Source organism: Calypte anna, chromosome 4B (assembly GCF_003957555.1).
Source record: "Calypte anna isolate BGI_N300 chromosome 4B, bCalAnn1_v1.p, whole genome shotgun sequence".
In the NCBI taxonomy this organism is placed as follows: domain Eukaryota; kingdom Metazoa; phylum Chordata; class Aves; order Apodiformes; family Trochilidae; genus Calypte; species Calypte anna.
The window spans coordinates 22,028,308-22,050,294 of NC_044249.1; the positions used below are offsets into that span (position 1 = coordinate 22,028,308).

Consider the following 21,987-nt stretch of genomic DNA (forward strand, 5'->3'; position numbering starts at 1 on the left):
ATATTTTAACGTGGACTCCATCAAACATCTTTTCAGCCATTTTTGAGGTGTTTAATTCAGTATTTTAATTTTGTAGCAACCAGGTTGGTGCCTAATGGGGAGCTTCAGGCTTTAGTTTCCAGGAGAGAGTGGGATGATCCCTGCTTTACCATGTGTGTTGGTACCTGGCAGCCATGGCACTGGGAGCCCAGGAAAGATCAGCTTGGTCGTGGCTTCATTGGGCTAAATCATTAGTGATTTAATTAATGAATAAATCCTCACCTCCTCCTTCACCCTTGGCTATCCCCCTGCCACACACAGGGCCATGGTTGGCTCTGGTGGGGGTAGAATAGCAGATCTCAAGTCCATTCCCAAAGGATCTTTATAAATTAAAAAATTAAAGTTAAAATAATGAAATCGATAGTAAAAATTTAAGATTTAACTTTAAAGGGTTTTTTCCTGTATTTTTGGGGGGATTCAGTATTCAGTATTCACCTGAATACTGAGCACAGGTGGAAAGCAACAGGGTCGGTGGGTTTTGTTCTTCAGTTCTTTGAAGAAGGATGAAGTTGAAGGGGAACTTTTCTGCCTTGTTCTGGTTTTGTGGTTTGTTTTATTTGGTTTGGTTTGGGTTTTTTGGGGGGGTTTATTTGGGTTGTTTTGGTTTGTTTTTTTTTTCCCAATTTTCTTCTTCTCAGGTCTTCGCCCTTTCCTACTGTAAATTGGATCCATGAGGCTTAATTCAGTAATGTTGGTAAAATGCTCCAAGACCTTCTAGTGGAAGTCATAGAGATGAATTATAATTAGCACAAAAAATTGGCAGACTTAGCAGGGGAAAAAATCTGAAGCATTTGATTTTTGTGGCACTCAGTAAGATTTGGGGTAAAGGCTTTTCTCTGATACAGAGAGAGAGCTTCCACTTCCACCTATGATCAAAATAATCCTCTCCTCCACCATGCAAAGATGCATATAGCAAAGATGCTTATAGCCTCTTCCTTTTCCTACTGACCTAGGAAGAGAAGAGCTCTCCTGGTGTGAAATCACTGCTGGAGAGATGGATGAAGCAGCTGGTGGAAGAGGGAGGTGGTGTGGTCCTGCTCCTCATGGGCTCTGCAGCTTGGGGACAATTTCCTGGGTGTTTTCAGTGCATTGGCCTGGTGGGAACCTCCTGGTAGAGTGGGGAAGGGGCAGAGCAAGCTGGAGAGTTTAGGGCAGGGTTGTAGAAGGTCCTGGTGAGCAATAGAGCTGGCACAGAGGAGGGAACAGATTGTGTGATTGAGCCTGGGAAGAGGAGCAGGATCTCCCCCTGTCCATGGCAGAAAGCCACTAGGTCAGCTCCATCAGCACCTCCTGCCCTGGGCCAGGCAGCTCCAAGTCTGAGCTCATCCCTTTGCTTCTGCTGCTTTGGGCTTCTGCTGGCAGCCTCATCCAGCTCAACAGCACTAATCAGGGAATAGTTTGGGTTGGAAAAGTCCTTTCAGATCACCAAGCCCAACCATTCACCCAACACTGCCAAAGCCACCACTGCCCCATGTCCCTCATCCCCACATCTCCAGGGCTTGGAAACCCCTCCAGGGATGATGGGGACTCCAGCCCTGCCCTGGGCCAGGCCCTGACAACCCTTTCCAGGGAGAAATTGTTCCTAAACTCCAACCTAAACCTCTCCTGGGCAACTTGAAGCCACTTTCTTATATTCTCTTGTTCTTTGGGAGCACAGCCTGAACCCCCTGGACTCCAACCTCCTCTCAGGGGGTTGCAGAGAGCCAGAAGGTCTCCCCTTGGTCTCATTTGCTCCAGGATCAACCCCTCCAGCTCCCTCTGACATCTCTCATCAAATTTCTGCTCCAGACCCTTATAGACTCATAGTGCTACTCACCAGCACTGGGTTTACTGGAGCAAGCTGAGAGGTTTGAGATGTTACCAGTTTCATTGAAACTCTCTCACCACAACCCAAGAGAAGCAAATAGAGGGAGGGAGAGCAAATGGGAGGGAGGCTGGGTCAGAATCAGGAGGCTGCTCCAGCTGCTCCTTGGTGCATCAGGGTAGGTCCACAAAGATCCCCACGGTGGTACAGAGCAGCTGGAAGGGAACACAGCCCATCCTGCCAGGTGTGGCTCTTACCCAAAACTAGGAGATGGCTTTAGATGTGTTTTCCCCCACCCTGAAACTGGATGTTTAAATGCACGTGTCTCTTTTTTAACCATTTCCCTTTCTCCACAGGTTACATCCCCTTCGGAACGCCCATCGTGAGTATTTCCACATCTCTCCCCCCTTTGTTTCTGACTACCCAGAGATGCATTTTTTAGCACTGGCAGACAATCCTCCCAATTCCACACATTCACACAGGCTTCCCACCTTTCCCACTGCACCTCAGCAAGGGCTGCATCGAATCAAACCTGCCCTCTGGGTGCAGATTGTGGGGCTGGAGGTTATTTATCTGTTTAACATCCTTCTCTCAGCCCCTAGCAACATCTTCAGCTTTAGTTTCCCCTTCTGGGAAGGGAGGACCAAGATGAGCTTGTTGCCTGCAAAATGCAACTTCTGCAACTCTCAGATTTCAGCTTTGGGCTATATTTTCTTCTTCTTTTAATTCCATTTGCATGTTTTATAAGTTGCCTCCTGCACGTGACGAGCTGCAGAGCGGCGAGGCCGCTGTCTTGCAGAAATCATTTTTCACAAAATCCCTCTCCTTTTGAGGGGTTCAGATCAGCCCCTGCTTCCCGTGGGGTCATTGCTGAGGGGGTTTGCAGTTTGTCCTTGTTATTGTGCAGCTTGTAAGCCTTTGGGTGCTCTCGATATGGAAAGCCAAGAGGGAGATAATCCTGCCAGCAGCCTCAGCCTTCAGGAGCAAGAACCATTAATGAGCCTTTTTTTGTGAATGGGGAAACTGAGGCACTGAGGGTTGCCTGGAGGTCCTTCTGGCCACCAGCTCGTGGCTCAGGCTTCTAGATCATTGAAAAGTGGTTGAAAGAGGAGAATCTGCTGAATTTATTCTTCCAAAACCAAATGGGCTGCGGGGTGGCACTTGCTTAAAGGCACTGATCCCCTCCTGCAGGGTGACAGTGGGGCTGCTGGCACCTGACAGCAGAGTTCCTCATGGCTGGGAGTATTTGTTGTCGTGCCTAGAGGTTTGGTGGCAACTTCTGATGGGGCATTTTTGAAGAAAAGGTTAAACAAAAATGAGTTAACCATCAACTTGACAATGAAATCGGCCCAAATCCAGAGCTGTCAGAGGAGCCGAGAGCTGTCAGATGAGCCCAATTTCACTAGCTGTAAAGGATAAACTGGAACCTCTTGTCATTTAAAAAGAAAAAAAAAAAAAAAGAAGGAAAAAAAAAAAAAAGAAAAAAAAAAAAAAAAGGAAAAAAAAAACCCCAAACGTTTCAAATGTTAAAATTAAAATGTAACATTTATGCCAATCGATCTGTGAAATTTAGTGACAAAATTGGCAGCCTGCTCCAGCATAAAAACAGTTTGAGTCTTGCATTTCACATCGGGGGGATGGGATTTCCTCAAGAGAGACTCAGGGTGCCTGTGAGGGGCTGGAGCAGGGCTCTGGCTGCCCTCAGTGCTGTGCCATCACCCACCCTCCTCAGCCTGGCATTTAGGGGACAATTAAGCACCAGCAGATACCAGCAGGGAAATGCTCAGAGCAGAGTAACAGGTGCAGGCAATGCACAGTCCAGCCTAGGAATGGATTTTTTTTTTTCTTTTTTTCCCCTATAGCTAATGAAAAATAATTTGATTTGGTTTAGCTCATTGTGCAAGAGATTAAGGTCTTGCTGAAAATAATAATTTCTTTTCTGGCCAAAGCAGCTACTCCCCTGGCACAACTGAATCCTCTTGATTCTTTCCCTGAGTTGCAATTGGGTTTTTTTGCCTTTTTCCTTTCCATGTTGGGGTTCATGATTTGAGCCCAGAACCAGTTGCAGGGGCAGAGTGGGGAGAGGGTGGGGAGAGTCTGGAAGTATCAGGAGAGTTTGTGTTTGCCCACCCAAATTTCAGCCCAGGGGGAGCAAATCCAGCTCCTTGCATTATCATAGAATCCCAGACTGGTTTGGGTTGCAAGGGACCCTAAAAGTCATCCAATCCCAACCCCTGCCATGCCCAGGGACACCTCCCACCAGCCCAGGGTGCTCCAAGCCCCATCCAACCTTCAACACTGCCAGGGATGGGGCAGCCACAGCTTCTGGGGGCACCCTGGGGCTCAGCACCCTCACACCAAAGAATTTCTTCCCTCCCAATGTCTGACCTCAATCTCCACTCTTCTAATTTACAGCCACCCCCTTTATCCCATCACTCCCTACACTTGTCACAAGTCCCCTTCCTCGTGTCCCTTTGCTGTTGGGTTGGGCTTTGCAGAGTGTTTGATCCCAGAGATTAAAGGCTCTCAAGAGGAAGATTTATTTATTTTCTAGAAATCCAGCCCAAGACATGGGCAGTGAGGATGGAGCAGAAGCTCTGCTGATGTCCCCAAGTGCCACCCACAGCTTCAAGCACCTTATTTTCCCCAGCCACTTAAAGGTGAGGGGACCTTGTTGAGGTTTGGAAGCAGGTGGAGTGTTAATTAATATCTGGGTGTTAATATGGGGTCACTGACAGCTCTGGCTGACACACCAGGCAGGACCTGGGGCTTGCAAGAGAAGATGCAACCGTGCCCTGAGGCTGCTCAGAGCCAACAGGTGACTGAGCAGTGACTTTAGCCCTGGCTTTGTGGCCACCAAGGGCTGGTTGCACCTGATAGGCAATTTAATTCTTGTAGCTGGTACTTTTCTAGCCTTTAGAAGCTTTTTTTTTTTTTTTTTTTTTTTTTTAATTTTTTTTTCCTTCTTAGTTTTTTTTTTTTTTCCCTGACAGTAATTAAAAGTGAAACTGTACATTTCTTGACAGACTCTTGCACATATGGAGAGTTTGCATTTAAACGTGCCTCTTTCAGTCATACAGATTTTGGGTGCTCTTTTTTATTTATTTTCCTCTTTCTTTTTTCTTTTTTTTTTTTTTTTTTTTTTTAATTTTTTTGGGCACTCAGCTTCAGCTGACAATGTAAGGAGCTGTCTGCAGCCTTCCCCTCTCCTCCTCAGCCTCATTAGCACCTTGACCTGGGGGATATGAGGCAGCCTTTAGGGTGAGGAGGTTCCATCTCCTCTTGGATTCCTTTCTCTGGGCGACGGAGTAATTAATGAGGAGGAGGGGAAAAAAAAAATGGGAAATTAGTGGGACTCGGCATGGCTTGGCCCTCGGCCAGCCTACGACTGAAGGAGCTGCAACTTCAGGAAAGGCTGTAGGAGGAAAAGCTGGAGGAGGAGAGAGGAAAGAAGATGGAATGGAAATCAGGGCTCCCAACCCCGTTACCCTTTTAGTTGTTGTTATTTCTCTCGCGTGTCCTCGAGGATGGAAGTTGCCTCCTCTTCAACTGCTGCAGATCTGGAGAGGTGCCTTTAGCTCCTCCTGCCTCGTGGCCCTGCTCTCGTGGGGAAGTTTTCTTTCTTCTCAGCTTCTTGGGAATAAACCTGGAGGAAACGGTGTAGGAGGTGTTTGGGGTTCGTTATGGAACTTGCGACCTTCTCCCCCCGATGTGTCCGAGTCATTTCCATTCACAGGAGTGGCCTGAAAATCAGTGTTTGGAGTGAAAAGGAGCTGGTTAGTCTGTACACCCTTCACAAAGGTGCAAGTGGGATTTTGCAACAAGAAGACCATCTTCTTCAGAAACAGTTAAGGTGCAGGAGAAGAGAAAATGACAATGACTTTAGGAAGTATCTCACCTGATTTTTTTCTTCCCCAGCAACTCATCTTCCTGTCCATGCTGGGTGGTTTTACCATTGAGCATCCCCTTGCTTTGCATCCCTTTCCTCTCCTTCCACTTCTCATGATCCTAGAAGGAAGATTGCCATAAAACAGTGGCAGCAGTGGGCAACACCTTGCCAGATGTGCCGGGATGGGCAGCCAAAAGTCTCTGGGAGGCAGCGATCTCAGCCCCAGCTCAGAACTCAAGCAGGAGTTTTCACAGCTGGGTGTGTGACAAGTCAACAATTCTCTTCTCTTCAAAACAAAATTCCAGCTCCCAAAGAGGAGCACATGTGCTTCCAGGTGGCACTCCTGCCTTCAGATGTTCCATGCTGGTTTCAGTCCTGTGTGTGGAGCAGCGGATGTGCCGAAGGGAAATGAGGAAACCCTTCCATGCCAAGAGGCTTTGACCTCTCCTGTGTTCCTGCAATGTTTGTGTTGCCCTCCAGGAATACCTGGATTAAAGAATAGATTCTATTTTGATGGGCAATATCTGCTGCTGGGCTTTTCTCAAGGTGTTTTGCAGGCAATGATTAGAGGCAGAGCCTTCACGGGCAGGTACATCACCCAGTTTCACCCCTGGAAACTTGAGAGGCAATAGGTTTGAAGGGAAGTTCAACAACTGTGATGAAATAAAGCTATAAATGAAGATAATTTCCTCAGAAATAAAACCATAAATGAAGGTAATTTCCTCAGGTCCTTAGAAATAAAACCATAAATGAAAACAATTTCCTCAGGTCCCTAGAAATAAGCTTGGTGGTCGCATGCCCAGAAGAGGACCAAGAGCAAACTAAAAGCTCACTAATGGGAAAATCTCTTCTCTTGCAGGTTGTTGGTCTTCTCCTGCCCAACCAGACACTGGCATCCACTGTGTTTTGGCAGGTAACACTGATGGGAATGGGTGGAGAATGGGATGGAAGGGGAAAGAGCAGTTGAGTTGTGTCTAGAGGACGAAGTGATGAGACAGCTTAAAGTGTAGGTTCAGTATCCAAGCAGCATGTCTTCATCTCTCAGCAGAGGAGATTTAGCTGTTATCTATCTGTTTATCAAGATAAATAAGGTGGGATTTGGGGAAAATGCATGGTACTGCATTGACAAACAGCTGGTCCTGTAGGATGAGCAGTGAAGCAGCTGTTGCTGAACCCCAAAAGGTATTTGTCTCAGGTTAGTTCAAGCTTGGTCCCTTGGACCTGCTGGTGTAGAGAGGAGGGAGTTAAAAAACACCAAACAAACCATATTTGGAAAACTGAGGCAGATTTCCAGCACATATTGGCAAATAACTTTGTAATTAGTAGTATTAATTAAATAAAAACAATAAAGCAAGGTTTGCTAGGTTCAAAGTTCCGAGCTAGAGAGCTGGTCAGCAAGGAAATGGTGCTCCTGGGCCAAGGACTTGTCAACGACAGGGCTGATCCCTAGGTTTTAGTGCCTTGTTTGTCTCTTAATTCCCTCCCACATCTCAGTTCTGGCCACAGCTGGTGAGGAGTCTGCTTCTGCCGTGCTCTGATCTGGGAACATAGAATTTTGGGGATGGAAACTGTCATTTTCTTTATATTGTTACTCATCCTCAGCTGCTGCCACGCTGCTTTGGTAACAAATCCTGCTCCAAAATGTTGTTCATCCCAAAATGATGCAGTAGCATCCATGCCCCTCAGGTGATCCATCTGCTCCTGTTCCGCAGCCGGAGCTGCCTGGGACCTCTCGTTTGAGAACCCTGGAGCTTAAGTGTGCCCCAGGAACTTGTTGCTGAGCTCAGCATTAATTCCTACAGCACCATGGCTTGGGTGCTGGTGAAACTCAAAGCCCACCAAGCCCTCAGGAGTCACAGGGGTGGGCGAGAGCCTTTGGGAAGAGGCAGCGAGTGGCGAGCGGGTCCAACAAGGCTGAGTTTTCCGCGCCGCGCTCCCCACGTTCTGGATGTGTTTTTAATAACGCTTTTTTTTGTTGTTTTTTTTTTTTCTTTTGGGGGGGTTTGTGTGTGAAACGATGATGTTGACTCCCCCACCCCTTGTTGTTTTTCCCCTCAGTGGTTGAATCAGAGCCACAACGCGTGCGTCAACTATGCAAACCGCAACGCGACAAAGGTGAGGAGACCCAACATATGCGTCGCGCGCGGCGCCTCGGCTCTGTTTTGACACGGAAACATAAGTCCTGTCTCCTCGCTGTTAATAGGAGCTCTGGAGTCAGCAGAGTGATGAATTTACAGGGTGCTGATTCTCCTGTGTAGGCTTCCATTTGGGTCCTCAGCTGGAAATGGCGCGAGGAGCTCAGAATTGCTCGAGGCACAGAAGTGACGCTCTGATGCCTTTGGAGGGAGGTGGTTCTGCCTGCTCCGGAGTGGTTTCGTTTGATATGGAAATGAGCTCAAAGCTTAAAAAAAAAAAACAAAAAACAAAACGTTCTGCTGGGTTTTTTGGGGTAGCAGAAGGTGGCTCTGTGATGGTGCTGCTGCCTTCCTGAGAGGTGCCAGGGTGTGGTGGGGCTGTCCCTGCTCCCTTCCGTCGCTTTCGCCTCCGTTGATCCCGTGTCGGGATGTGGGAAGCTGGGCTGGAAAGCATCCAGCTCCTGGAGATAACATTGTGAAGGCAAATATTGAATGTGGAGGGTTTAGAGTTCATCACGAGGGTGTAAGAATGCTAATTTTGTACCATTTGCTGAATTTCATTCACGTAGTTCCCTTAAGCTGCTACTATTATAATTTTCTGATGCCAATTAATTTCCCATCCCCTTTAACCTTGCTCATGAGGCTCCAGTTTTCCTCTCTTTGGCCCCTGCTAGATGACAGACCATGTGTCACAGAGCAAGATGATAAAATTAAACCTGTCTCTGGCTTAAAAGAAATACAATGAAAACAAAAAGACACATCCCCCCCCTCAAAAGAAAAACCCAACACAACAACAAACCCAAACAAAACAGAATCACAGAATTGTCACAAACTACTCGGTTGTATTTTGGTAACCAGGAGTTTGTTAATTGAAAATATGTTTTGTTTTTCTTTCCAAAGCCTTCTCCGACGTCCAAGTTCATCCAGGGCTACTTGGGAGCTGTCATAAGTGCTGTCTCAATAGCAGTGGGTAACACTTTATATCTATATATTTAAGTAACTGCTCCCTTCCTGCAGTGCTTTTGAGATGTTTGTTTGAATTGCCAAGCATGTTTATCTTTTAATTGACAGCATTCAGTCTACATAACCAGAAAATATTTTAACTGTGAGGTTTTAACTCTGTCTGCTCAGCCCAGAATTTTCAAGAGCAGGAGATTGCTGCTGCTGCTGGCTTCTTGGGGCTGCACTGTGGCTTTGCTGCTGGTTGAATTCAGATTATCCACATTATTTGCATTAACTCATGGTGACTTAGCCTGGTCTGAGGTTGAAGAGTGACTCTGATAGGTGGCATGCTGATCAGAGAGAGGTTTGGGGAGATATTCTGTCCTGGTGGGTCAACACCTTGACTTGAAAGAACCACAGTGCTTGAGATGGTATCTTTCAAGCTGAGAATGGTCTTCAGATCATCTCTGAAATGATCTGTAAGGGAGCAGCTCTTGACATTGCTGAAGTTGTGGTCTCAGGTTTGAGTACTCAGGTTCTCCAGAAGCAGAAGTTGACATCTGCAGCAGACACAGCTGATGCCCAAGGTGACAGGTACCTTGTCACAAGAGCACTATGCTGCTGGGGTTTCTTATGCTGGGTTTTCAAATCACCCTCTGAAACGTCTGGTTGTACCTTTTCTGCTGGGACATTAAGTGTCCTGCAGCAGTTTTTCTTCTAGCCAAGGTTCTCTTTTCTTCTCAAGACACAGACATCCTTTTCCAGGGTGCAGAGAGGCTGGGCCAGGGGAGGAAGTCAGCACTCCTCCTCCTCACCATGCTGATCATCCCCAGTTTCCCCAGTTCACCTTTGAGGCAAAGCTGCCTGGGCTTGTTTAGGTTTCCTTACCAGGGAAAAGGTTTGTCTAGAGCAGGCTGCAGCTCCTTGGGCAGGAGCTCCTGGGCAGGAGCTGGCACAGCTCTGGCACATCATACCCACAGTGAAGAATTCTGCACAAAGCCTGGCTGTGCTCTGCTGCTGCTGGTTTTCATGGATCCTAGACTGGTTAGAAGGGACCTTCAAGATCATCTTGTTCCAACCCATGCCCAGGGACACCTCCCACCAGCCCAGGTTGCTCCAAGCCCCATCCAACCTTCAACACTGCCAGGGATGGGGCAGCCACAGCTTCTCTGGCTCATGGTTGGGAATCATAGAATCCTAGAATTTTCAGGGTTGGAAGGGACATTTAAGGTCATCCAGGTCCAACCCCCTCCCACCAGATCAGGATGCTCAGAGCCCCATCCAACCTGACCTTAAAAACTTCCAGGGATAGATGGGGCTTCCACCACCTCTCTGGGCACCCTGTGCCAGGGTCTCACCACCTTGGTGAAGAACTTTTTACCACTCATGTCCTGACCATCCCCAGCACCTTTTATAGCAGAGCAGCCACGAGAAAAATCCCACGGGGCAGGGTGTGATTTTTATCTGATAAATAGCAGGATTAATAACCAGCAGTTTGGTTTGGTTCAAAAATGCTGCTGACAAATAAGAAAGCAATAGCCCCGAGGTTCCTTAGGTTGGCTTGGAAGGCTCCAGCCTTCATTAGTTGGTCTCTGCTGTCAGTTAGCAGCAAATCACCTCCCAGTGTGAGCCTATTAGGACCAGATGACCTGAAAACAAGTGCCACTGCCTCCAGCAGGCTGCTGAGAGCCTGGATTAATTAAAGTGAGCCCCTTCCATGCTTGGAGCTGGGGAGGGATGGGGTGAGAAGCCTCCTGACATGCCCCAGCACTTGACTTGTGCTGCTCCTCGCCTTCACCCTCCCTGCCTTTCTCTAACAAGGACAAACAAATTGCTTTCCCACGTGGCAGGAAGAGCAAGAGTTGAACAACAAGTCTCAGCAAATCTTTGCAAATAACGTGGTTATTTTGGCTGGTTCAGGCAGAGGAGCTGCTGTCTGGGAGAGGCTGCGCTCAGAGCCGGCGCTACAGCTGGGACTCCTGGGTTGCAGCCCTCCAGGATGGGTTCTGGGAGGAATCAGTGTTCTTTTCTTCAGGATTTTTGAACACTTCAATAGTTTTTCCCCCACTTTTTTCATTATTATTTTTTTCTCAAGCCCAACACAATTTACAGGCAAGGAGAGATCTGCCAGGCCCCAAATTTTCTCTCTCCTCCCCTGCAGTACTGGGGTGAAGCAACCACTTGAAGTAAAGCCAGCAAAGAATCAGAGAACTGTGGAAAGGTTGGAAGGGACCTTAAAGCTCATCCATTCCCAACCCCCTGCCATGCCCAGGGACACCTCCCACCAGCCCAGGGTGCTCCAAGCCCCATCCAACCTTCAACACTGCCAGGGATGGGGCAGCCACAGCTCATCTCTAGCCTCAGTCTTCCCTCTTCCAGTTTAAAACCATTTCCCCTTGTCCTCTCACTACAAGCCCTTGTAAGAAGTCCCTCCCCAGCTTTCCTATGACAAGAAAGAGGCAGTTCTGTTCCACAGACAGCAGAAGGGACCATTTGAATGTGAGAAAAGAGGTGGCAAAGCAGAGGTAACAGATCTTTCCCAGCTCTAACTTCTTTGGTGACACTTCTCCACCATCCCTGCCCCAGGACATGTCCTCAGACCAGGGCTATTGGGCCAGCTCGGGTGGGCAACATCTCTGAGCCACAGGAAATCTGTTTGGAGGAGCCTGATTACCATTAAGTAACCTAAATTTCTCTTTCTCCTTCTGTGATTGTGGTTTATTTTTGTCACCTTCTCTGCACACCAGCCTCCTTCCTGTCTTCTCTTGTGATTGCTCTCGTTTCCCTTCTTTTCCCAATGCTGAGTAGCAATTTTTTTTCTTTTTTTTTTTTTTCTATTTCATTTTATTTTTTAAACAATTGAGAGGATCTCTGGGATCAGTTTGTATTTGCTGAGACCTGGCTGCTGCTCACCACGGTGGTGTACAAAGCACAATTAATACCAGGTGCTTTTCCTCAGCAAGGCAAACAGAGGCAGAGCAGGCAAAGACTTGAGAAAGACCAAGCAGATATTAAATGTTTGGGGTTTAGGTTGGTTCCTCCCCCCAGCAGAAATTCTAGCACCAAGAGCTACACTGATCAGAGGGTTTGTAATCATACAGAAACCCTTCCAAATGTATTTAAAAGCAGTTTTCTTATTTTCAGATCCACACTCAGGTTGCTGGTGCAGTTCAATACTCCCAAAATATTATATATATATACACATACTCTCATCTCCAGGGATGATGGGGACTTCACCTCTGCCCTGGGCAGCATCTTCCTTTCAGGGAGGAAATTGTTCCTAATATCCAATCTAAATCTCTTTGATAGTCCTGAGCTTCCCCCATATGGCACAAGTTTGATTTTCCCTCCATGAAAGGGGAAGAAAACCACGTGTGTGAGATCAGGCACCTCTCAAGTGGAAGGACAGTGGGGTTTGCCCCAATTAATAAGTGATTAACAAGGCTCCCTCCTTCCCCTTTCAAATTAACCAGGGTTTGTACCATCTCAGAAGGTTTTTTCTGAAGTGGAAGTTGGGATTTATGGTCTTGTCAGTACAGAGGGAAGGGAATATGTTGTTCTCACTTAGCAACCTGAGCTAAATTCTGACAAAAGTAGGTGTTTTGTCTTCTTTTGTGTAAAAGAGAGAGATGCAATGCCATGTAACCATGACTGCCAGCCAGGCTTGATGTTTTCTGGTGATCCAGACACTCAAGCTCTACCTGCCTGGGACAATTTGCTTTACCTTAGTGGACACTTTTGTGTTAAAAAAATCAGGTGATTAATGCCATGATTAACTTCGGTGCTGTCAGCTACCAGTGACTCAACTTGGAGTCACTGCTGGTTGTGGTGTTTAGAGCAGCTCTTCAGAAGCAGGTCCAGGTCTTTTCATTTTAAAAGTGTCTCTTTGCTTCCTGACCTGAAATCCTCCCTCCAGACAAACCAGTTGGGGTGGAAAACCAGTGCCAGTGTGGTTTTGGTGGTGCTCTGGGTCCCAGCAGTGGCCACCTGGTGCTTTCACAACTGTGAAAGGATAGAATCATGGAGTGGTTTGCCAGAATCTTAGAAGATTTAAAAATCTTCTGACCCTGAGTCAAAAGCTAAGAAAAAGTCCTATTTACTGCTCTTTCCTTTAAAAGAAATCCAGGTGATTCTTGAGGGTGTCTGACCAAAGCTATGAGGAGAATGTAAGAACTTCATTAGATGAATTAAATGGTTTCAGACTGGAAGAGGGGAGATCTAGATGAGATATTAGAAATAAACTATTTCATTTGAGGGTGCTGAGCCCCAGGGTACCCCCAGAAGCTGTGGCTGCCCCATCCCTGGCAGTGTTGAAGGTTGGATGGGGCTTGGAGAACCCTGGGCTGGGGGAGGTGTCCCTGGGCATGGCAGGGGGGTGGGAATGGATGAGCTTTAGGATCCTTTCCTTCCCAAACCAGTCTGGGATCCTATGATTGTATGACTTCAAGTTGGGCTGGCTCATAACACTTATAAATTAATGAGCAATAAAACCCTGGGATGTTGATATATTTTTTTTCCCTTATTCAGGAAGGACAGGAGCTTGTCAGACCAAGTTTTCAACTTGGGGACCAGGAGAGCACCCTTGCACTCAGGCAGCAACCCCACTCCTTCCCATGCTGTGGATCCCACTGCCCAAGGGTTGTTCCTCCTCCTCCTCCCTTTGCACACTTAACTCACACATGGAGGCAATTTTTCACTCTCCTCTCTAGGTGGAGGTGCCCCTGTGGATTTTTCTAATCCCAGCTCCTTCTTCCTGATAATTGTCTGTGAGCTGTGTGGAGTGGCTGTGTTGACAGGCTGTGAATTTGGTGTGATGCCCATAATCAGCTTGTGAGACAGGGCAGGAGACCACCCACTGCCCTGGGGACTCTGCACCACTTGGGGAGGTCAGGAAACACTTAGAGCCTGGAATAAATCAGGAGAGAGCAGGGTGGGAGGGGATGGAGCATGGCCAAGTGCCTCCTTGGAGGTGAAGCATTGCAGGGAGCCAGGGGCAGGAGGAAAATCCCAGTAGATTGGAGTGAAAAGTGTTTAAATGAAGCTCTAAATGCTGTGCTCAAAAGCTCCTTTTCCTGCACCTCCTCTGGGCATGGAAATGTCACAGACTGGTTGGGCTTGGAAGGGATCTTCAAGATCATCCAGGTCCAACCCCTTGCCATGGTGTGATCTGTCCCCTCTGCCTTGTTGGGATGCTTCTGTCAGGAAGTGCTCTGGAGAAAGAAACCTCAAAACAAACAAAACAAAACCCAAACCCCAAACAATTAGGCAATTCAAACCAAGTTAGATCTGTCCCCTAACCTGGGGCCCTGAAAAAGGCTCATTCCTCTGTGCTGGGCTGCAAAGGGACCCTGGAGGATGAGAAGCAGCAACCTCAAGTTGTGCCAGGGGAGGTTTAGGATGGAGCTTGGGAACAATTTCTTCCTGGAAAGGGTTGTGAGAGCCTGGCACAGGTTTCCCAGGGCAGTGGTGGAGTTCCCATGCCTGGAGGGGTTTCAGACCTTGGAGAGGTGGTGCTGAGGGCCATGGGGCAGGGGTGGCCTTGGCAGTGTTGGGTTACTGGTTGAACTTGATGATCTGAAAGGTGTTTTCCAATCAAAATAAGTCTATGATTCTACCACATTTGGTGTGACAAATCCCACCTGCCTCCCTGTTCTGTGCCTGTACAGAGCTGGTGTTGTAGATCCCAGATCTGTGACTCAGGCTGTAGGCAGGGTGATGATAACAATAATACTCCTGCAGTTGTTTTCTTGGGGATGAATTTGCCTCCATAGTCAGTGTTCTTCAGCCAACCCCTCAGAATTAAACTCATTAATCTCCCTCTCTTGATGGCCCTTTTGCCATCCTAAGGTTGAGGAGTACCTGCAGGTGGCTGGAGGTTCTCCTTGACCCCTCATCCCCCTTTTGTGACCTGCAGGATGGAGTTCACAGATTGGCTGAAGCAATTTCAAAACTGTAAAAAACAAACCCTCATTAGCTCCCCAAATCTCGTCCTCGTGTTGGGAATTTGGGAGATGGGATTTAAATCTGCAGCAACATTTAATTTGGTATGCACAGCGGGGTGGTTGCTGTAAGTGGAGGAGCGACTTCATCTGCAGCACCAAATTGATTCTGAAAGTAAACTGATTTTATTGCCACCAGCCTCACAGCAGTGTCTCACCCAGACTCAGCTTCTCTCTTTCAGAAGCTGCTGCTCTTCCATTTCATGGTCAAATCCTTCCATCCAGCCTAAAAGCAGAGGCTGCAAACCTTTGTTACCTCCAGAGATGGGCAGGATCCAGGCTATCAACACCCAAACCTGTGGGGCAGTCCCAGCAAAGCCAGGCTTAAAAACTGCCTCATTTTTACTCTTAAAACCTTTTATATCAGACTGCTTGATAGGAATCCCATCCTGGTTTGGCTTAGAAGGACCTTAAAGACCTTTCAGTCCCATGGGCAGGGACACCTCCCACCAGCCCAGGGTGCTCCAAGCCCCATCCAACCTTCAACACTGCCAGGGATGGGGCAGCCACAGCTTCCCTGGGAAACCTGTTCCCAGCAGCATTCAGCTGTTACAAATACACATCCCAGCACTTGGAAAAACGTAGAAAAAACAATAATAATAATCAATCATTCCATCTTTTTTGAGAGAGAAGAAGATCAGGACAAAGCCCTCATTCTTGCCCATCCTAAGGGCAACCACTGCTCTTCAGCTCAGCACTGGAGTCTTGGTGGCCGAGGAGAGGAGGACAGGTTCCTGCTTGGAGTGTTGGTGAAAGCTTCCTGGGGCTCTGGAAATGCTGGCTGGGTTTTGCAAACCAGCACTTCAGTTATGCAGGGCTTACCCAGCAGTTGTGCTTCTCCACATCTTCCTCTCAGCCTCCAGAAACGCTGTGGATGCATGTATAATGTAGCAGCTTGCAAAATATGTTCCTCCATGCTCTTCTTTTCTTTTCCTTTTTTTTTTTTTTTTTTCTTTTTAAGCCCCCATATCACTATTTGCTGGCAGGTTTTTGGCTTTGGCTAAATTTTTTTTTTTAATTTTTTGCTTTTTTTTTTTTGGCTGAAAACTTTCTGGCCAAGCATTGCTAAAGACTTCCATTTTCGGCCTAAAATTCCCTGGGTTGGGGCTTTGTTTGTGCATTTGGCTTTCTTTGGTTTTGGTTGGGTTGTTTGGGAGGGGATGAAAAAGAAAAAAAAAACATAGGAGAGGAGAATAATTTCCAGAAAGGAATCATTCCTGTTAAATAGGTCCCTTCTCATTAATACCCCTGGGTTTGCCTGAAATAAATTTGGATGGAAATTCTCTATCACCATGATCCAACCACGCTGAGGCTGGTGAGGCAGCCACTCTCCTCCCTGCTCTTTAGATTAACATTCACAATGACTTTGGTCCCTGCAAAGCTGGGGAGAGCTCAGCATTATTCAAGTGTTGGAGGAGGCAACCAAAGAAATGATCCGTGGCTATAATAAACTGCCTGCTCTTTCTTGCTTCTATTAATGGCTCCTTTCTAACCCAGATCTTTGCAGTAGTGTGGGGTGGTGGAGTTTGCACAGACCCTGGGAGGAGGAATGAATTTTGTTGGGCCAGCCACCACCACCACCACTGATGTCTGGCTTTTCTCTAGCTGGGTGAGGACTCCCAGCTCTGATGATGTTGTGCAGGAGGGGGAAAATGGCAGAGAACTGGGTAAAAATACAACTAGGGGCATTGCCAGAAGGACCAAACAGTGGTGAGATGCTTTCTGGTCTGTTTTTTTGACTGGAGAGGGTTTAAACCCAGTGTTTGGATGCAACCCAACAGATGGGTTCAACCCTTCATTTAAACCCAACTGTTGTGTTCAATCCCTACTTTAAACCCAACAGGTGGGTTTAACCCTGTGTTCAACCCTTCATTTAAACTCAACCATTGGGTTCAACTCTTCATTAAAACCCACCAGTTGGGTTCAAATTTTCATCTAAACCCACGAGTTGGGTTCAACCCTTCATTTATACCCAACCGTTGAGTTCAGCTCTTCATTTATTCCCAACCATTGGGTTCAACCCTTCATTTAAAGCCACCAGTTGGGTTTAACTCTTCATTTAAACCCACTGGTTTGGTCAAACCCCACGGTTGGGTTCAACCCTTCCTTGAAAGAACACCTCTAAACCCTGCTGGGTGGGGTGGGTTACTTCTCAAATGCTTCTGTAAGGGGGGAGACCCCAATCTGTCCCCAGGGAGAGCTTTGCTGCTGTCTGCAAGTTGTGGCATCTGCCCTGCTTGCTTGTAGCCAAATGTTTCTGCTTCTCTGTTTTGATTTGGTTTGTTTTTTCCTGTTCAAAGGTGGGCCTTAATGTTCTGATTCAGAGAGCAAACAAGTTTACCCCGGCCACTCGTCTCTTGATCCAGAGGTTTGTGCCATTCCCTGCAGTTGGTAAGAAACAACACCTTTTCTCTCTCTTTTTTTGAAGTTTAAAAAAGTGATTGGCATTGCCTGGTCAACACCCATCTAAATTTGAGAGCATTTCATTCCCAAAATCTGGTGTCAAATCATATCTTGGAATAAGTGGTAATGCTGGGGGTTTTTTAAGAATAAAAATGCAACAGAACGCTCCTGCTCTCAGTATCCAGAGCTCCCAGAGCCACTGGTTACACAAAACCTGACATGTGTGAAGCATTAAGGCTGCTGCTGGCTTGTTGGAGCACAAAACAAACCCTCCTGCAGCTAATCACTGGGGTGCTGAGTGTCTGAGGGAAGGGACACACTGCCTTCAGCCTTTGCTGAAGCCCGTGGTTACTGCCTTCAGCAAATGATGAGTTCTTTAAACTTCTTTATTTATTGTTTCTTTATAAAGATGGTGCAAAAAAAAAAAAAAATTGCTCAGGCCTGGAGGAAATTGGGAGGCAAAGGGGTTTTGCTCACTGTTGTAGGACTCTTCTTAATCTGTCTTCATGCAAAGCTTTGCTCAGAGCTTTTTCCTGTCAGTGTCCTCAGAGCCTCGCTCCTGGAAGCCAAACCTCTTCACCCAGCTGGTGCTCTCACCATTTCTTTGGTTTTTCTGCTCCTTTTTTTACAGGGAGCTCATTGCTCTGACCTGCCAGTTCTTGGGGATTTTTCCCCCCTTTTCTGCCAGAGCAGAGGGGGGGACAGGGATTGCAGATTGAACTTGATCTTATTTCTGAGCACGGTGTTTGTACACAGGGGAGCAGTGGACATTGTTATTGCTTTTTGGAAATTTCCTGGAATATGAAGGGTTTTAACTTTCTTTTGATTTTTTACATTTTTTTATTGTTAGATCCAGGAGGGCACTAGAGGTTGAGTGCAGGACCCAGGAGGAGGCAGCTCCAGGGCTGGGTTTGAGTCAGAGATGCACGTGGGAAGAGTTTGTGGTGGGGCTGATCTATTTTCATGGCAAGGTGTAAGGAGAAGGAGGTTAGGTTTGTGTCAGCAGTGATTGAGGGCCCATAATTAACATCTTTAGTCCGTAATTAATTCTCCAGCTCTTCTTTTCTGTGTGTACTGTCATGCTTCATTACGTGCCAGGACATCAGGAATCCTCCCACTAATTGCTGTTTTGTGGGGTTTTGAAAGCTGTGAGTTTTTTGATTTGCAGACCTGGACAAACTGTTTAATTAAGATGTTTCTTCTTGTTGCTTTTGAACCACCAGCCTGCAGAAATTGGGTGGAATTTCACCTTTTCTCCATGAAAAGCCAGGCACTGGTGTAGAGCTCTTGCTCCATGTCCATTAAGCTGTTTTTCCCTGGCTCTTCCTTGCCTCCTTCTCCCACCAACCTGTGCTGGTCAATAGCAGCTGGAATGCTGGAGGTGTCCATCAAGGCTTTATGATCTCTCATCCCAAAGGATCATGAGAGATGGAGATTTAGGGAAGTGCAGCCAGGTAAAAGACAGCAGGGGTGTCAATAATGAGTCTAGAAACCCAAAGGTTGTATCATCCTGGAGGTGATCTGAAAGAAGTTAAAGAAACTACACCTGTTGGAGGGAAGGGAGTTGAGCAGGAGGAAGGTTTTCTTCTCCTTGGACTTAAAAAAACCACCCAAACTGCATTTATGCAGTGCACAAAGGTGTATTTAGTGTGGGGAGAGCACCCTGGTTTAGGAAGACATACAGAAGTAGGGCTGCTGTTGTAGCTAACCCTGGTTTCTGATAGGTCAGGAAGTGTTTTCACAGTAGTTTCCAGGATATTGTATCACGGTTTCTTTCCCAAAATTCTGAAAACCAAATTGCCTGCACTTATATTTATTTATTTCTCACCTCCCTCCCCTGTCTCTGAGACATAAAATGCAATTCTTCCATAAAATCCAAGTTCAGTCACAGTTAGCAGTGTTTTCTACTTCCTCTGTGGTTTCCTGAAACAAAACAGGAGCAGCTCATCAGAGAATCCCAGACTGGGTTGGGTTGGAAAGGACCTTAAAGCTCATCTAGCTCCAGCCCCCTGCTATAAAGCAGGTGCTTATAAGGTGCTTCTCTCAGACAAATGAGTTGGAACCTGGTTTTTAATGTGAGACCAGGTCAGTGAAGCCCTGACAATATCCAGAGACCTGGAGAAGCATCTAGATGTGGTGAGACCCTTAAGGATGGACACCCCACCATGAATTTCACAAGAGCCCCATGCTGGTACCACCCCACCTTGGCCAGAGCATCCCTGCTGGTGTGGTTTGATGTACTGAGTCTTGAGTGACAGGGTGAAGCAGGGGGCATGGGAGTGTTAAAAAAGGAAAAGAAAAAAAAAAAGAGGAGCTAAAGTTGCTGTAAATGAAATGCCTGTTTGGTTTGGGTTTGGTTTTTTTTTTTTTTTTCTGGGATTGGGGAGCTGAAGGGTTGGTATTTTTTGATAGATGGGAAGAGTGGTCCCATAGTTGGAATATTAAAGAGAGAGACAGAGTGTGCGTGTGTGTGTGTTCCTCTTCTGCTCGAGTGTAAGGAGCATTTGTCACCACAAATCATCCTTGATTGCAGAGAGCTGCATTGGTAGAGGGCTCACCCACCCACCACCCTCAAAAAATTAGACATTTGTTATATGACATGAGTTGAGATTAATTAGTGAATATTAACCCATCAAGCAGCACAGAAACACATTTTTGGAAGCAGTGGTACTTGCAGCAACAGTGGGCTTGTGTTAGGGCTGCTTGGAAAGTTTGCAATGGAAATGTGGTGGTGGTGGTGGTGGGGAGAAGGGGAGGGGGGGGTGGTTGCTGGAAAATGCCACTTTAACAAAACTAGAACTTTTTTTAAGAATTAACAGCTTTGCTTTGGGAAGATTGAGAGAAGTGTTTGGGACTCAGGGAGGAGCTGCCTCTGGGAAAGTTGTTCCTCAACCCCAGCTTTGGCACTTTGCTCGAGGAGCAGAGTTTGGGGTCATCTCAAGAAGGCACCAAAAGCCACAGGCTGGGCAAGGGGAGGTGTCAGAAAGGGTCCCAGAGCTGCTCCCACCTCTGCTGTCAGTGCAGGGCTGAGATCCTGGGAATATCAGTTGGGAACCAGAGCCATCCACAGGTCTGCTGGTTTCTGTCAGAGTTGAGAAAAATATCATTAAAGCAAATAAATGAGTCTCTAATTCTTAGAGATAAACCCACAGAGCCATATTGCCCCTGAAACAGGTGGAATAAGGGCACATGGTCAGCAGGAAGCAACCCACCCTTGTCTTATTTGATTTGAAAAAAAAAAAATAATTCTGTTCTTTTTTTCATGCTCAGATCTAAGCTGTCCTCCCTAGCCCAGTGAAACCCCCTGGGGTGTGTGTCTGTCACACCTGCTAAAATCAGGTATTTAGGAAGGGTTTGCTGGGTTAGCAGCAGTGAGGAGGAGCTCTGGGCTGTGTCCCCAGAAGAGGTGGCTGTCAGACAAGCCAAGCCCAACTGGCAGCCCAGTGCAAGGACCTGTTTGGGTGTAGGAGATGGAAACGTTGGATGAAATTTCACTATGGAGAGCAGGAGCACGTGCAAACACCAACATCTGGAAGTGCTGGTGCTCCTGGGTGTCAGTGCATTTCTGGTTGTGGCAGCAGATCCTTTTGGAAGCCAAAAAAAGAGAAAATATCTTGATTATTGTTCTCCTCTTCAGTCAGGGGCTCCCTGACTTGCAGAAACTTCTTGGCAGCTTGAGGCAAGCCAAGCTGCAGGGCTGTCAGGGAGACCAGAAGCCTGGCAGTTGGTATTGACCAGGGCTGCCTTGCTAATCATCCTGCTTTTCTCATCCCCAGCCAGTGCCAATATCTGCAACGTTGTCCTGATGAGGCACACGGAGCTGGAAGAAGGGATTGATGTTTTGGACAGTAATGGAATCATTGTTGGGTCTTCCAGAATTGCTGCAAAACACGTAGGTACCTCTGGTGGTCCTGAGCAGTGCTTGGGTGAGCTGTGGGCACCTTCAACCCCACACCTGTAGGAACTGATGAAGGAGTTAGAAATAAATGAGCTTTACCCATCACCCAGGGAGAACCAAGTGGCAAAACTTAATCCCTGCTTTGTAGCCAGGCACACAGCTTGGGTAGCCACCAAACTGGCAAATTGAGTGCCTGGCCTTGATGGTTTGGAAGGGTCAGGTTGACATCAGGAGGATCCTGTACCACCCTGGTACCTCCCCAGCCTTAGGATTTCTTGGTGGCAACTTGCAAATGGTCCATGTTGAACACGAAGCAAACTCACACCCTTTTGCTTCTTTCTCCAGCTGCTTTTTAGCCCTTGCCACGTCAAAACTGCACTAACACCACCCCCAAGGCTTGGGGAGGGTGGCCAGATGTTCTTCTCCTCATCCTAACAGCTGGTTTGTTTGCCCCTGGAGCCTTCTGCACTCTGCCATCTGCCTGCCACTCTTCCCTTCCCTTCCCTCCTTTAGACAGTTCTGTCTTCTGAGCCTCATCTGATTGTTTGAGACATGTTGTTTCCAAGTGGGCTTTCATCTGAAATGTAAAGCATGTACCAAAGCACACGCCCAGGCAGAGGAGTTAATAATATAATGCTTGGCATTTCTCTCCCTCCTTCTGTCCAAGGCTCTTGAGGCACTTCATAGACAGCAATTAATGTACAGATTTACAGTCCTCGTCAAGCAATGGGAGCTCTCTAATATCTCTCCATATTGTTGTTTAACAGGGAGCTTCAAACAATCTGTTGAAGGGCTTGGAGACTCTTACTTGAGCCAGTTTTTCTCCCTTGCTTCAGGACCCAGCTTCCCCCTCTCCATCCGAGTGGTCGAGGGGAAGA

General features: G+C 47.1%; 1 protein-coding gene across 4 annotated transcripts in view; it reads left to right on the plus strand.

The window, feature by feature from the left end:
- Positions 1–21,987, plus strand: part of LOC103531235 (sideroflexin-5) — a 123,419-nt gene that overhangs the window by 70,360 nt on the left and 31,072 nt on the right. For all 4 annotated transcript variants that reach the window (XM_030450874.1, XM_030450873.1, XM_030450877.1 and 1 more), the window contains 6 exons: positions 2,200–2,225; positions 6,592–6,645; positions 7,791–7,847; positions 8,768–8,833; positions 17,109–17,199; positions 20,988–21,103. In XM_030450874.1, coding sequence (XP_030306734.1) covers positions 2,200–2,225; positions 6,592–6,645; positions 7,791–7,847; positions 8,768–8,833; positions 17,109–17,199; positions 20,988–21,103 — 410 coding nt within the window. The remainder of the gene's footprint in view (positions 1–2,199; positions 2,226–6,591; positions 6,646–7,790; positions 7,848–8,767; positions 8,834–17,108; positions 17,200–20,987; positions 21,104–21,987) is intronic.